The sequence below is a fragment of the Carettochelys insculpta genome, chromosome 5, assembly GCF_033958435.1.
Source record: "Carettochelys insculpta isolate YL-2023 chromosome 5, ASM3395843v1, whole genome shotgun sequence".
Taxonomy (NCBI): domain Eukaryota; kingdom Metazoa; phylum Chordata; order Testudines; family Carettochelyidae; genus Carettochelys; species Carettochelys insculpta.
This window is the reverse complement of record NC_134141.1, coordinates 26,447,685-26,461,041: the sequence shown is the minus strand read 5'-3', so window position 1 is coordinate 26,461,041 and position 13,357 is coordinate 26,447,685. Positions and strand designations below refer to the sequence as shown.

At 42.4% G+C, this 13,357-nt stretch overlaps 1 protein-coding gene across 5 annotated transcripts in view; it reads right to left on the bottom strand.

Annotated features, from left to right (window-relative positions):
- Window positions 1-13,357, bottom strand: part of KANK1 (KN motif and ankyrin repeat domains 1) — a 165,316-nt gene that overhangs the window by 9,798 nt on the left and 142,161 nt on the right. For all 5 annotated transcript variants that reach the window (XM_074994820.1, XM_074994819.1, XM_074994818.1 and 2 more), the window contains exons 4-8: window positions 7,404-7,622; window positions 6,458-6,566; window positions 5,694-5,921; window positions 2,798-2,885; window positions 63-282 (exon numbers count right to left, since the gene is read on the bottom strand). In XM_074994820.1, the coding sequence (XP_074850921.1) occupies window positions 63-282; window positions 2,798-2,885; window positions 5,694-5,921; window positions 6,458-6,566; window positions 7,404-7,622 (864 nt within the window). The remainder of the gene's footprint in view (window positions 1-62; window positions 283-2,797; window positions 2,886-5,693; window positions 5,922-6,457; window positions 6,567-7,403; window positions 7,623-13,357) is intronic.

The following is a 13,357-nucleotide window of genomic DNA, read 5'->3' as shown; positions in this document are numbered from 1 at the left end:
TACTTTTAAGGAACACTGAACACCAGCGTACGCCCTAATTCCCTCAAAAACAGTCAACCTACTTGCATCCAAAAGCAGCTTTACAATCTCAAAGTTAGAGTGTGACACACTGTAATGGAGAGCTGTGTTGCCATTCCCATCTGCCATGTTGATGATGTGTCTGAGGAGAGCAGGAGAAATCTCTTCAAAGGCAGCTATGTAGTCTCCCACCATTGCAGGCAGGGCTGACTTCTGACTCGATACACGAAACCATTCATGCTGGATGGTATTTAAACAAAATCTCTGGCAAGAACAAGACAGAAAGATTTTTCACATGAATGTACTACTTATAGCATTTTCTGGCCCACAAAATGGCAGTTCTGGAAACCAAGACTTCTTTAGTCAGATGTGGGCAGACTGAAATTTGGGATCATTTCCACCCATTTCACAACATTTCCAGGAAACTTCCTCCTCTCTCTAGTGTTACTAAGTTCAACAAATGACCCTCACCAAAATTCACCTGTATTATGTGTTGCTTGCTAGGAGTGGGCTTGGGATGGTAACTCTTTCCTTACATATTTAACAAAGTTTATATATGAGCCTTGTTTTGGAGACGTGTCTCAGACTGACAGCAATGGAAAGTGAAGTTTTTCAAGTGTACAACTACAGTACAAGGTTCACTACGTTGCCTCACCAAGGTGTCTTCATCTCTAACTTGGAAAGACATCAGATATTTCTCCCTTCTCTCTGTCTTCATTTCCTAGTTCTGATTCTGCCCCAGCACTGCTCCCCTCAGTACAGGAAAAACTACTCTTGTTAAGAGTACAAGGACAGTCATGGTGTTTCTCTAGCTCTTACGCTGCATCAGATCTTCAGACAGAATCGGGGCAGAGCTTGTAAACTTCCCAAAGGAAGGACTATGTCTTCTTTTATGTCTTGTTTTGTTACACCTGCTATGGCGTTATGCTTGATAACGTGCAACTTTTGGGGTGTAAACTTGTAATCCACTGTAATCCTGCTGCTGGAGCAGGGTCAGGAGCTTGCCCTGCTCCCCAGCCACAGAATGGTGTTGGGGCTTCCCCCGCCTGCCTGCACAGCACAGCACTCCCACAGGGGAGAGAGGCTGGGGGCTTACATTCATGGATTGCCATTCCACTTCCATGCCAGATGTGGCCCTCAGGCCAAAAAGTTTGCCCACCCGGGCGTAAAATATTGGTATAGTCCCTTTTCTCCTTCTAACACTTAGCGTATTGGGGGCACTACCAAACATTTAGGCTATGTCTACACTAGCCCCAGAACTTCAAAAGGGGCATGATAATGAACTTAATCGAAAGATGCTAAGGAGGCGCTGCATATTCACGGAAGTGCCTCATTAGCATCTTTCAATTAGGTTCATTATCATGCCCCTTTCGAAGTTCTGGGGCTAGTACAGACATAGTCTTATTAATACAGAGTGCCCTTTCGTGTTACAAGTAGAAATATTTCCTTACTTTAGGAAGTAGTATGCACCAAAATTTTACCAACATGCTATTTCGTAAATAGCAGATTTCCCCCTGTGAATAAGGACCATGCTTTCTGCCTGAAGATGCTATCTTCAGGCACATCATATTTAAATTCTGTAAAAGTGACCTACAACTCCCAAGAATGTAACTGGGAGCTGAGAATGCTCAATAAATATCAGACCATACATTTGGATGCCCAAATTTGAACATTTTGCACAATGTTTATTTCCAACTCAGAAAAAGGGAACTAGGGCTGATTAGTCTGGAGTTTCGAACCATATAGAACCACTTGTGCTTGTAAACAGTTGGAGCATGAAAAATAATGCACAAGTTCAAATTGCCCTTGCTGGGCAAAAATAATCACCTGATTATCCCACTATTGACACTTTCAGTACTCACTAGGCTTGAAAGTTTATTCTTTTTATGAAAAGCTACTAGAACAGACAGCTCTATCAAGCTAAGAACTACATATCATCTATACATCAAACACAAGGTCAGATCCAAATCAGAATTAGAAAGGCATTAGGTTGAAGACTCTGGCCTGATTATCAGAGGTGCTGAGGACTGGGAATCAGGAGCTCCAGTGCTTCCCGTCACTGGCTGTCAGGCATTTGATTACTGCATCTCACACCTTTCTCAATTATAAAGCCGTAATTCTAAGTACAGAATACATCCCCACGTTACATTTACAGCAATCTATCTATGTTCATTCATCTTGAGAGAGCCCACACAAAATGCATAAAGATGATGGAGGTAATTTCCATATTTAACAAGTGATAACATTTCTTCAGGATAATATTAACACATCAACCTCATTCTGTTTGCCTGCTCTATATTAAGATGATTTTCACAACTGAGAGAGAAACAACATATACGTCTAGATTTGGAAAGAGGCAGAGAACATTCCACATCAAAAGGAATGCAAACTCCCATCCTGAATGTTTTCCCACAGGAGCATGGTTACCACACCCACATCCAACCTTTCCAGTCACATTAACACAAACAGTTTCTAAAACAGAAGTAGAATGCAATGAGGTAATCAAATTGCCCTCTAATAAGTATTACTATTTTTGTGTGTTTGTCTTTTGGATGAACACATTCCAGACATGAATTAGTCTGAATGGGTTGGTTTACAAAAGTATTCTGATGTAGGACCAAAAATGCCATTCCAAGACTATCTATTTAAAGACAGGCTTTATTCTGACCATCTATTTAATTTACAATCCTGGAACAGGAAGTTACCTGACTTGTACTGAAAAGAGACCAAACAAGTAAGAAATGTTCAGAGTAGGAATTTAACACTGCCCTGGGCTTACCATATCTTTGCTGGCTAAGGCCTTGGGATCATCTATGTTGCTTTTAAGTAGATTACATGCAGACATCATCTTTTCACTTAATTCATATCTGTGGAGTGAAACCAAAATAAAAAGGCATTTGTAAATCAACTCTTTTGATTTAAACCATTTTTAAAAAGTTACAAAGGAACAGAGGGTTCTAGCTCTAGTACAACTGCTGAAAAGTCGAATCTATTCTCACAGCACGTTGAAGACTGAAAAGAACACGAGGCTGCACCATTGTTCTTCAACCACAGAATGAAAAGTAGGTTTCTCAGATGCACCCAGCAGGATAAGTAGTACTAATAAAACAGCACCACTTAACTCCTGAGTTGTAGTTGCACTTACCCTTTATGTGAAATGCCAGTTACATTCTGCATGATCAAAGGTAAATATTACCACCACTCAAAAGGAAATAAAACTTATGGGTGAGAATTTGGCTCCTGGCCTTTTCTCATTGCACTCTGGAATATCCTTACTCGTCATGGGATTTAACTCTATTCCTTCATACCCCTGTTACTTTTCCATCACTAGTCTCCTCCCCATCCTTCCTCGTTGACATAGTCCGCAAACTGCTATTTCAAAATCTGAGAAAGAACTAGAACATGTGGACATAGCAATTGGGGTAGAACTGCCCAATTTGCTAGGGATGCTGAATTCCTGCTGACCTGTGGCAAAATGGCCTGTCTTGTTCCCTGGCCTGAGAGATCAGCCACTGTTTCAAGGAATAATCTTTTTATGAAGCACTAGGGACAGAAGACTTTCACAGGAAAGAATGGGTGGGTGGGGGGAGAGCGTGTTATCTTTCCAGTGACGTTGAACAATTTTTCCTAGCTTTGATGTATCATGTAAAATCCTGTGTTAAAATTCACATTTTGTTTACACTACTGCATCCTGTGCTTGTAGGATAGTACCTTGGGTTCTCACCTAGACAGTCCCATCTGACAATAACAGTCTTATCTTGTATCCTTCTATACTGTAACCTTCCTTCCTCTCCATTCACCTTTCATCATCCCTCCTTATGCATTAAATCTAAATTTGAAAGCAAGTTCCTTGCAAAACAGACCTATCATTTGTATTTTGTCTGTAAAATGTCACACCCCACCTATAGCACTGTGTATGTGAAGTGTCGTCACTGCTTAAACACACGTATATGAACAACCGCATTTATAGCAATGGTGCATACTTGTTATCTAGCAGTAGACAAGTACATATGCTTTGCTATTAAATTTTATCCCCATTGAAATACCACAGCTGAGTAGCTATTATCTAAAGGGCTTGTCTACACAGAACAGCAATGCAGCCTACGGGACTGTGATTTTAGAAGCACGGCAATGTGCCGCTTACTAATGGGTCCATGCAGGCCTTGCTGTACTTGAATGTAGCACTGTTTGAAACAGCACTAGGTGAAATGTGCTAGCATACTTTTAATGTATACTCATGGGGTCTACAGAGTCCAATTAATGCACATCATGTTAGTGTGCTTTGGAATAAAGCCTCATAGGACACAAAGGGCTTGTTTGCACAGAGCAGCACAAATGGCCACTTATTTATTTTTACAAGTTAGTGTACTCCGGGTATTGTACATTTTTGGAAATCTTGTGGGTTGAAGGGGTATTTTATCTTGGTTCAGATGTAAAACCCCGCTCTCTGTTCTTGTAGGACTTGTTATGTAGGAGGCATCAAACCACAACGCAGTACTAACTGTCATCTATGGAAAGAGGGATGCATTGCCTGTCCAACGCTATCACCAGCAAGCCAGCTTATTAAAAACAAGCTAAGTAGAGGTAGGTTGTTGGTAGCTTTAATTTACATGGTTTGAGGATTGTCCCACTCACACAACACACCTCACCTATGCATCCTCCTGGCAGCTGAAATCAGCACTGGTATGGAGGAGTGCTAAGTGTCTTGTTCTGACTCTTGTCTGTTCTGACAGACCCAGTTTGTTGACCTGCAACAATGGTACAACATTCATCTGTTTGCTCAGGCTTCTTTCCTGGTGAGGTGGTTAGGGAAATGTTACCCTTTTTTGTTTTTAAAAATGAATGCCATTTGTTATCAGGAGATGGCCTGTACTGGCTATAAATAACCTGGATCTAGTTATGGTGCCAGCATATATATTATAGGAACAGAGTCAGTTAAAAACAATAAAAGTTGCAATAAACTATAGACCTCTGTTCTTACTATCCACATAGAATCCTTTTACCATAAAAAACCCTTTCTTCTAATCAAACATGTGCAGATGCATGTGGGAGAAGTTTAGTATTTCCATATAGGGATTCTGCTGTGTATAGTGTTCAAAGAGTTCAGTGAATGACAGTGAAGAATATGCAGACAGGAAGAAGCATTCTCAAAATAAGCCTAATTAGTTTTTAAATGATAGCATCCACTGACCTAGTGACACAGGACGTGGATAACATGCCAGGAAGAGTCCGGTTTTGGGCTTTCCAGAACATAGTAATCAGCAATGATGAGGATGTACTACAGGTTGAACCTCTTTAATTTGCAACTTTCTTGTCCAACATCATCAGTAATCTGGCATGATTATAGCCATCGGGCGCCAACTTACCCTGGGTGTAGCCAAGTTTCCCACAGTCCCATAAAATCTGTTTACAGTCACCAGTCCTGGCTCTCAGTGTGCTGTGCTATTGATTAGCTCTAATTTACTCCTAAATGTCTTCTAAGAGCCTCATAAGCAGTGAAAGTATTAGTAATGCTGCTAGACAATATTGACCTCCTGTAGTTTGGCAAATTCTCTCATCAGGCAGTGGGCAGGTCCTGAGGGTGCTGGACTAGAGAGTTTCAACCTGTACTGAAAAGGCCCAGCCTGAGCAGCTCTACTGCCATAATGTATATGAAACAGGGAAATATACCACACCTCTCTCTGATTTCAACCTTCTTAGGCTCATGCTCTTGAGCTTGGACCTCCTCTTCCACTCCCACACACTCAACATCTTCAGTATTAATCTCATGACATCCTCCTTCCATATCATGCAGGCTGTGCCTCTCCTCCTGGGGGGAATACTCATCGCCTTCACACTCATCATCTGACTCTGAGGAAGAGCTCTCTTCTGAGCTAGACTCATCACTTGATGTGGTTTCATACCTAAGTGGCAATTGGGAGTTATAGAAATATTCCATGACAAATTCAATTTAGTTATATTAGATAGCTAATTAATGCCAGATTAAGCTGACACTTCAAACATGTTTATTATTTCCCATTGCTATCCAAAGATCTCATGCAGATTGCACAATATTGCAGTGTCTTGACTGACCACGTGGTATTCAGATGGTATGTGCTGAAAAACAACTCCGTTGAAATTAGAAATGTTTCCAGGGGCCTTTCTTTTTGGCATTAAGTTTGGTAAAAGCATACCTACATAAAAAGTGAGTTTTAACAACCAAGTATGACTTGGTAGCTTCCATCAAAACAAACCAACACACAGCAATGAAAGGTTTCAGTAGGATCATTCCAGACAAAAATTTCATTTCTCTCCCCGCTCTAATCATTCCCTTCAGGCTCACTCTTCCAAAACTCTCAGAAATGGCTGCAGACTATGTGTACATCCCTTGTTTTGTCCCAGAAAAAGGAAGGAAAGTGTTTTGATGAATTGAAGGGACAGGTATTTTGGAATGTCTTACCCTCCATTTATGCCAACAAATTGCAGATTCTTCTTTGCACCATTCAAATCCTTTTCCCCATCTCTTTTCTTCATGATGGACTTCAGTGTACTTTCATTATGTGCACATACTGTTGGAAAGAGTGCCAAATATATGTATCAGTACAAGTTTTGCAACATCTTTTGGTGTACCTGCTTGTTTTAGATCATCTTAAAGCAAACAGCCCTTTATTTATCTTATTCCTTCTATATACAGAGTCACTGGAACACAAACAAGCTATTGCTGTGTGTGTGCAGGAAAAACAAATGGAAAAAGCTATTAAGAAAAATCAGGCCCAGAAGCCGAAAACAGAGATAAGGTTATCCAAAGGAGTGGTTTAGTCTGCTTGATGGCAACCTGGATGCAGATATATTTTTAGAGTTTTGTTGCTGGTGTCAACTTTTTGAACATTGTAGCTGGTTAATTTAGCCTGTCAAGAAAATCCTAATTTTTGGTGTCAAATGATAAGTGCTTATGTGCCAACACTGAAGTTGCCAATAGGTCAAAACAGATATACAACACCCATGCACAGGAAATACTTTTGACAAATACTCATTTACCAGGGAGGGCGAAGTGGGCAGGTTGAACGTGCTACAATTACAAAATATCTATGTATCTGGCATTAAAGGGCAGCTAATGTTATTGCTTATTTTGATTAATAAAACACATTAATCTCTTACTAGATTTTTTTCTGATAAGTCATTAACAAACTGCACTGGACCATTTTACATCACACTGTATCCTACCATTTAAAAACTACATATTGACAGGGCATGATAAAACTCAACTTTTAACCTGCTTCTTCTAAAAGTACTCATCCGACCTCCATAATTATATGCAAAGAGCCCTGCGATTTACTCCAACTGTGTTTGGTATTCAAAAGATAGACAATCAGCATTAACAGAGCAATGTCCATACAGATAGTTACCATAAAGGCCAGAGGCAAGCTGGTCATCTGTTAGATTAATCGGAGGTATTGCACTGTCTTGAGAACATGAGGATTTATTTCCCTGTCCTCTTTCTACCATGGCAATCATCTTCTGCTCTTGGAAGGGCGCAGCCTCCTGATCAAATTTCAGCGTCTGGGAGCTAGAAGTCAAGCATGCACTAGCACACGGACCATGTGGGATGTGCTCCACATTAGCATCTGACAGCAAAGAAAGTAGACAGTATTAGTACTGTGAATTTAAGCCAAAATTACAACGTAGTACCATCAATATTGTGCTGCACCACTGAACACATACACTGTATTGCTCAGTTATAAAAAATCCATTAAAAAGAAGCCTATCATCATTTTCACAAGTTTAAAAATTAATTCATTCTAGGATTTTTTTTTTCTTCTCTCAAAAGTACACAACACAAGGAAAACTACTGAGATCCAAGCAGTAAGAAGACCGTCATCCAGGCAAGCACTTCCGGGTGTGCATGGTCCCACAGACAGGGAGCTGGCAGCCCATAGCCTGGCCAGAGGAGCCCAGCCAGAGCCAAGAACCCCAGCTGAAGCTTGCAGTGGAGCCCAGCTGCTGGGGCCAGCAGCAGGGTCAAAGGCTGTGAGAGGAGCCAGTCTGGCAGCCCCCATGGAGAGCCAGGAGGCCAGAAGCAGAGACGGTGGAATGACAATCCCTGTTCTGGCAAACTCCCTTGTTTGAGACTGGTCTGGTCCCAAGGGTGGTGGACCAGAGATTCTGCCACCTGCTGCTGCTGTTTAATTGTACAAAGCTCTTTGGATATTGTCAAAACAAAGTTGAATTTATTTGTTTGCTTTACTCCACAGAGAATGTAAGAGTTATTTAAAATGTGGGAAAAAAAAAAGTAAAAATGTTATGTGAAATGTAAAAGTGTCCAGAAGTTAAACTGGCCTAGAGAAAAGTGTAAGCGACATGATTCCATTTCTCCTCTCAGGATAATAGGGTGGTCTCTATGGTGTTATTTTTTTCATTTACAGTCTGGAACCTCTCAAGTATACCTCTGCAATCCAACCACGGAATCCACACACTTGTGTTGGGGCTGGAAAGGCAACCCCATGAAAATATGTTCTGTTTGCAGGGGTGTGGGTTTTTTCCACATATCCCCTGAACTTACTTAAATGGGGTGTTTTTTATCTATTCTATCACAGACATCCATCTCTTCTGTGGGAAAGCTGTGGGTCAATTCCTTTCCCCTTCTGAAAAAAAGGTTTTTTTTGCCTTCCATAATTCAAAGGCCTTCAAAATCTATCTCAAATGCACTAGTCCAGGGACAAAAGTGTACCAGTCAGGGTGAAGAATACCTGCCCTTCCACCTACCCAAAGCTCATTTCCACACAAAGGCAAGAAGCCTGTATTTATATGAGACAGGTGTACCGTTTATGACACTGTATTTATTGTGTCAATCAACTTTCCATTAGCTTTTGAAAATATACCTGCCTATGTCCTCCTTCCTTGTGTTGTGCTCTCTCCCCTCCCTGCTGTCACTCTACTTTTTCTTTTCCTGTAATTGTATATTATGTTTGTACAGCCCCTAGCATAATGGGCTCCCCTACAGCCTGATAGAAATAATAATAATGGTGAAATAACACTTCATGGCAGTTTCTTCTCTGTTTTTTCATTTTTGTGTTTTTTTGTATTTTGTTTTCTGCTCATCTCCTACCTCAAAGTCTCCTAGCTGCTCTGAGGTCTCCACTACCCTCTCTGTCAGCCCCTGTTAAGAATATGGCCTGGCTCCAGTTTATACATAGTTCACATTTGGAAGAAAGCTTTGTTACCATAAAGGACTAGAAAGTTACAGTTTATTTTCAATAAAAACTTATGTTCTGCAGAACTTATTGGTACTCAGCTTCCTCCTAAGTCTGGGTACGTGGATTTTTCCATCCTACATTAATGCCAAATAAAAACAATAATGCACAAGTTGCCAGTCTGGCTAACAGAGCAATATAAACTGAATGAAATGTTGGTAGAGGATTCAAACAAACCATCTGTCCCAGATTCAGAGAATTAACCCTGTTTTTCACAAACCATCTGAAAGCGGTATCCTTACAAGAAAATACAAATTCCCTGCATAAATTGCTTACAGCCCAAATTTTCATAGTAAGGCTTCAACAATTAACATAACACAGGACATTTCTCTTGATGCTCAGTAACTGGCTGGGTTAACATCACTTCAGAAGTCCTCAGGACCAGCGGACACAAAGTAGCCAGCAGAGACACTGTTCCAAGTGCTGCCACCAATGCTAAGAAGGAACTGAAGGGGTAGTTAGGGTGTCAGTGTCATATAAAGTCTGACATACTGGCGCCACTCGAGGGGGCGCCACAGCTGACTTCAATGGGAGCTGCTAGGGAAAGAGCTTCTAATGCTCGTGTACCAGATTGGAATGAACATAAACAAGCACTCCCCTCCCCTTCAAACTAACAAAAACTTTATCTAGTCCCTGCACTGAAAAAACAATCATGCCAGCACTCCCCTGACCCTACTGCTTTGCAGTAGTAAAAGTTCCAGTGTGTGGGTATGAAATGACTCGGGTGCTTACGTTAATTCCTAAACAGGTTGTTTTAAGAATAGTTTTTATTTGGGCAAGTGCTCCATGAATTGATAATATACCACATTAGTGTTACTGAGTGGTTTGTGAAGTGAGTGGTTTATGAGCTCACTAGAAAATCAGTGTGTGTGTGAGTGAGAGAGAGAGGTTGGTTAGAACAGCATCTCAGCGTACACACACACACACACACACACTCTCTCTCTCTCTCTGGGTCATGGACTGTCAGCTTTTCAGAAAGAATGTGTGAGGATATAGAGCACACAGTCTTCTCCTCTTCCTGGTCCTCTCTTTTCTTAACCACACCCCCCCTGCATCTCTCTCCTCACTTCAGTGGTGGACAGAGGCTACTGAAAGGACTGTGAGAGAAGGGTCATTCTGAACAGTTACAGTTTCACCTGCGTGTGCTGTAGTACTTCATAGTATTCCTACACTGCACACAGGGATGTTTATCATAGTGCAGGAGAGGAATGAAGGCTCTTATGCTGGCTAAATAAAAAAATGCCCAGGCAAAGCACCTGCCAAAAATTCTTGTGCAATTCACCATGGCCCATGATCCCAACTTAACTCAGATGCTACAGCAGGATTTGGCATGCATGTGTAATGCCAACAGACCTGGGTTGGTTACGAGCCCCAAGGACAGAACCTGTGAGCAGAGGGTCTAAAGCCCTACACTCTACCACATGAGCTACAGGCCAGCTGTCTTTCAACTGAGGCTGTAGAGCAGAGACTTCACTCACCCCAGATGGGGTCTCAGTACCTCTGGGTACCACACATGGAACCAAAAGAAAATGTGTAACTTTGTGTGGGACTCAAGATGTCTAGCAGGGCTGTTGCAGGAGGTTTGCTGGTACTGGTTTTAGCAGCTGGAAGCTAGATGTGGGGGCCTGGTTTCTCTTCCCCCACACAGCGCTCATCTCCAGATATTGGGAAAACTGGCTTCATGGAGCCCACAGCCTTCTGGTATGCCTCCTCCCCTGCCCTGGAACAAAGGGCTAAGGTCAAGGAATGCTGAGCGTGCTCAAAATTTTGCAAGATGTGTTCCAAAGTCATCTTAGGCAGATACACTACCTTTGACTTTATCACTGTACTTTTTAGTCCATTAGCCATTTTCTATGCTTCATATTAGAACACCAAACGACACTGAAAATATTCTGCTAAGGTAAATAAAAATGCCATGCTAAACAAATACATTGTATGCTTAACACAAAAGACTGACATTAGCTCACCGTGTGAGCAACTTGTGCCTCAGAATTTTGTACTTCTGTCAGAATTGTGATTCTCTTAGAAAGCTGTCCACATTAAAGTGGTTATTTTTTTAAAAATAGGACACCGTTGTTCCTTCCCGTTCCATGTTTATTCATATTGCAGGACTAAAATTAAGATGGGCAACAAGGTCTGCTCAAGTTTCAATTCTAAAGGGGGAAATGACTCACTGCAAAATAATAATCTGCCAAACTGCACTTTAGACAAAAGACAGACTTTGAAAACACAAAGAATTCTTGTTCAAAAACGTCAATGGAAACATGTTACTATTCATCAATGGAAAGAAAATCCATTTGAAAGAAACTAATCTCAAACTAGAGGTACCGTTATTTCATAAGATATCCAGTAATTTCAGAAGGGTAAATAGGCCAGGCTATCTCAGAAGAATAATTTATAATGGTGTATGAAAGTGCTTTTGTCTGGAAAGTGCTAAAAAGTCACAGGTGTGGCTCCTCTTTCTGCAGTTTCCAATTTAATCAAATGGGAGCTCACTTGTGTCACAAGCTTGTTTAGCTGACAAGGATATAAAGGGAAAGCTACTGGCATTGCTGTAAAACTCTGCTCTAAAGAGTGAGATTCTACAAGTAGTGTGTTGGATTCTATATTTACTGGCTCTCAGGCTGCATCTAGACTTACCTTGAAGGTCAACAGCTGTTACACAATTTTTGGTACGCTAATTGCATACCAAAAATTTACTTTGCAGCCATCAACTTCTTTGCCTGTCTTCACGGCAGAAGGTTGATGGGAGTGCTCCTCCCATTGACCTTCCTTACTACCATGAGGCTCAGGAGGAGTTCCGGGGTCAGTGTTGACCCTGGAACATGCGGTTTCGCACATGCATGAAACAGTATGCTGGAAGATCAACCCGGACTGGTCAATCTTCTCTGGTAAAATGTAGATGTAGGACTAGTGAGTTACATGGCAAATGAGCTGAAAGAGAAGTTACTCACCTGTAGTAACGATGGTTCTTCGAGATGTGTCCCCATGGGTGCTCCACAATAGGTGTCGGGCTCGCCCGGCGCCGCAGATCAGAAATCTTCCGGCAGTTTCTCCTGGATCGCGCATGCGCCGGTGCGTGCCGCCCCCCTGCGCACCCCCGGCCGCATGTGCGATCCAGTCCCCACCAGTTCCTTGACCAACCGCCTCGGATGCTCCTGAAAAACACTAGGCAGAGATCCGAAGCGGGGAGGATGGGCGGGTGGTGGAGCACCCATGGGAACACATCTCGAAGAACCATCGTTACTACAGGTGAGTAACTTCTCTTTCTTCTTCGAGTGGTCCCCGTGGGTGCTCCACAATAGGTGACTACCCAGCAGTAACCCAAGTAAGGAGGTGGGTAATCGGTTTATGTGCAGCTTGCCCCCGAGAGGACTGCTGTCGACAGACGGGTATCCTCTTCGAATACCTGAGGCAGGGCATAATGCTCGGCGAAGGTGTCGTAGGATGACCAGGTCACCGCTCTACAGATGTCTTTTAACGCGATGCCCTTGAAGAAGGCTGTTGCCGCCGCCACCGCCCTGGTGGAGTGAGCCCTGGGCGGGGCCAGCAAAGGAGCATTCTGAAGCTCATAACACATTTTTATACAGGACACAATGTGCTTAGAGATTCTCTGTGAAGAGAGACGTTTTCCTTTTGACCTGGGAGCGAGAGAGACTAGAAGCCTGTCCGTTTTCCGGAAGGACTTAGTTCTGTCTATGTAGAAGGCCAATGCCCTCCTCACATCCAGGAGATGCAGGCGTGCCTCCTTGCTGGAGCTGTGAGGCTTCGGGTAAAACTGTTGGCTCACTAAGATTGGACTCCGAAGAGACTTTTGGAACAAAGGCTGGGTGCAGCCTTAAGGTTACCGCCTCCTTTGAGAATACTGTGCAGTGCGGCGTTGCCATCACTGCCGCGAGCTCACTCACCCTGCGGGCTGACGTAGTTGCAAGGAGGAAGGTTTTTTTTGTTTGTTTGTTTGTTTTTTATCATAAGGAGACATATGGGAACTGTGGCTAATGGTTCAAAAGGTGGACCCAATAGCGTGCTGAGCACCAAGTCCAAATTCCACAATGGTAGAAGCGGTTTCCAAGGGGGGTACAGGTTTACCAGCCCCTTCAAGAACCTGG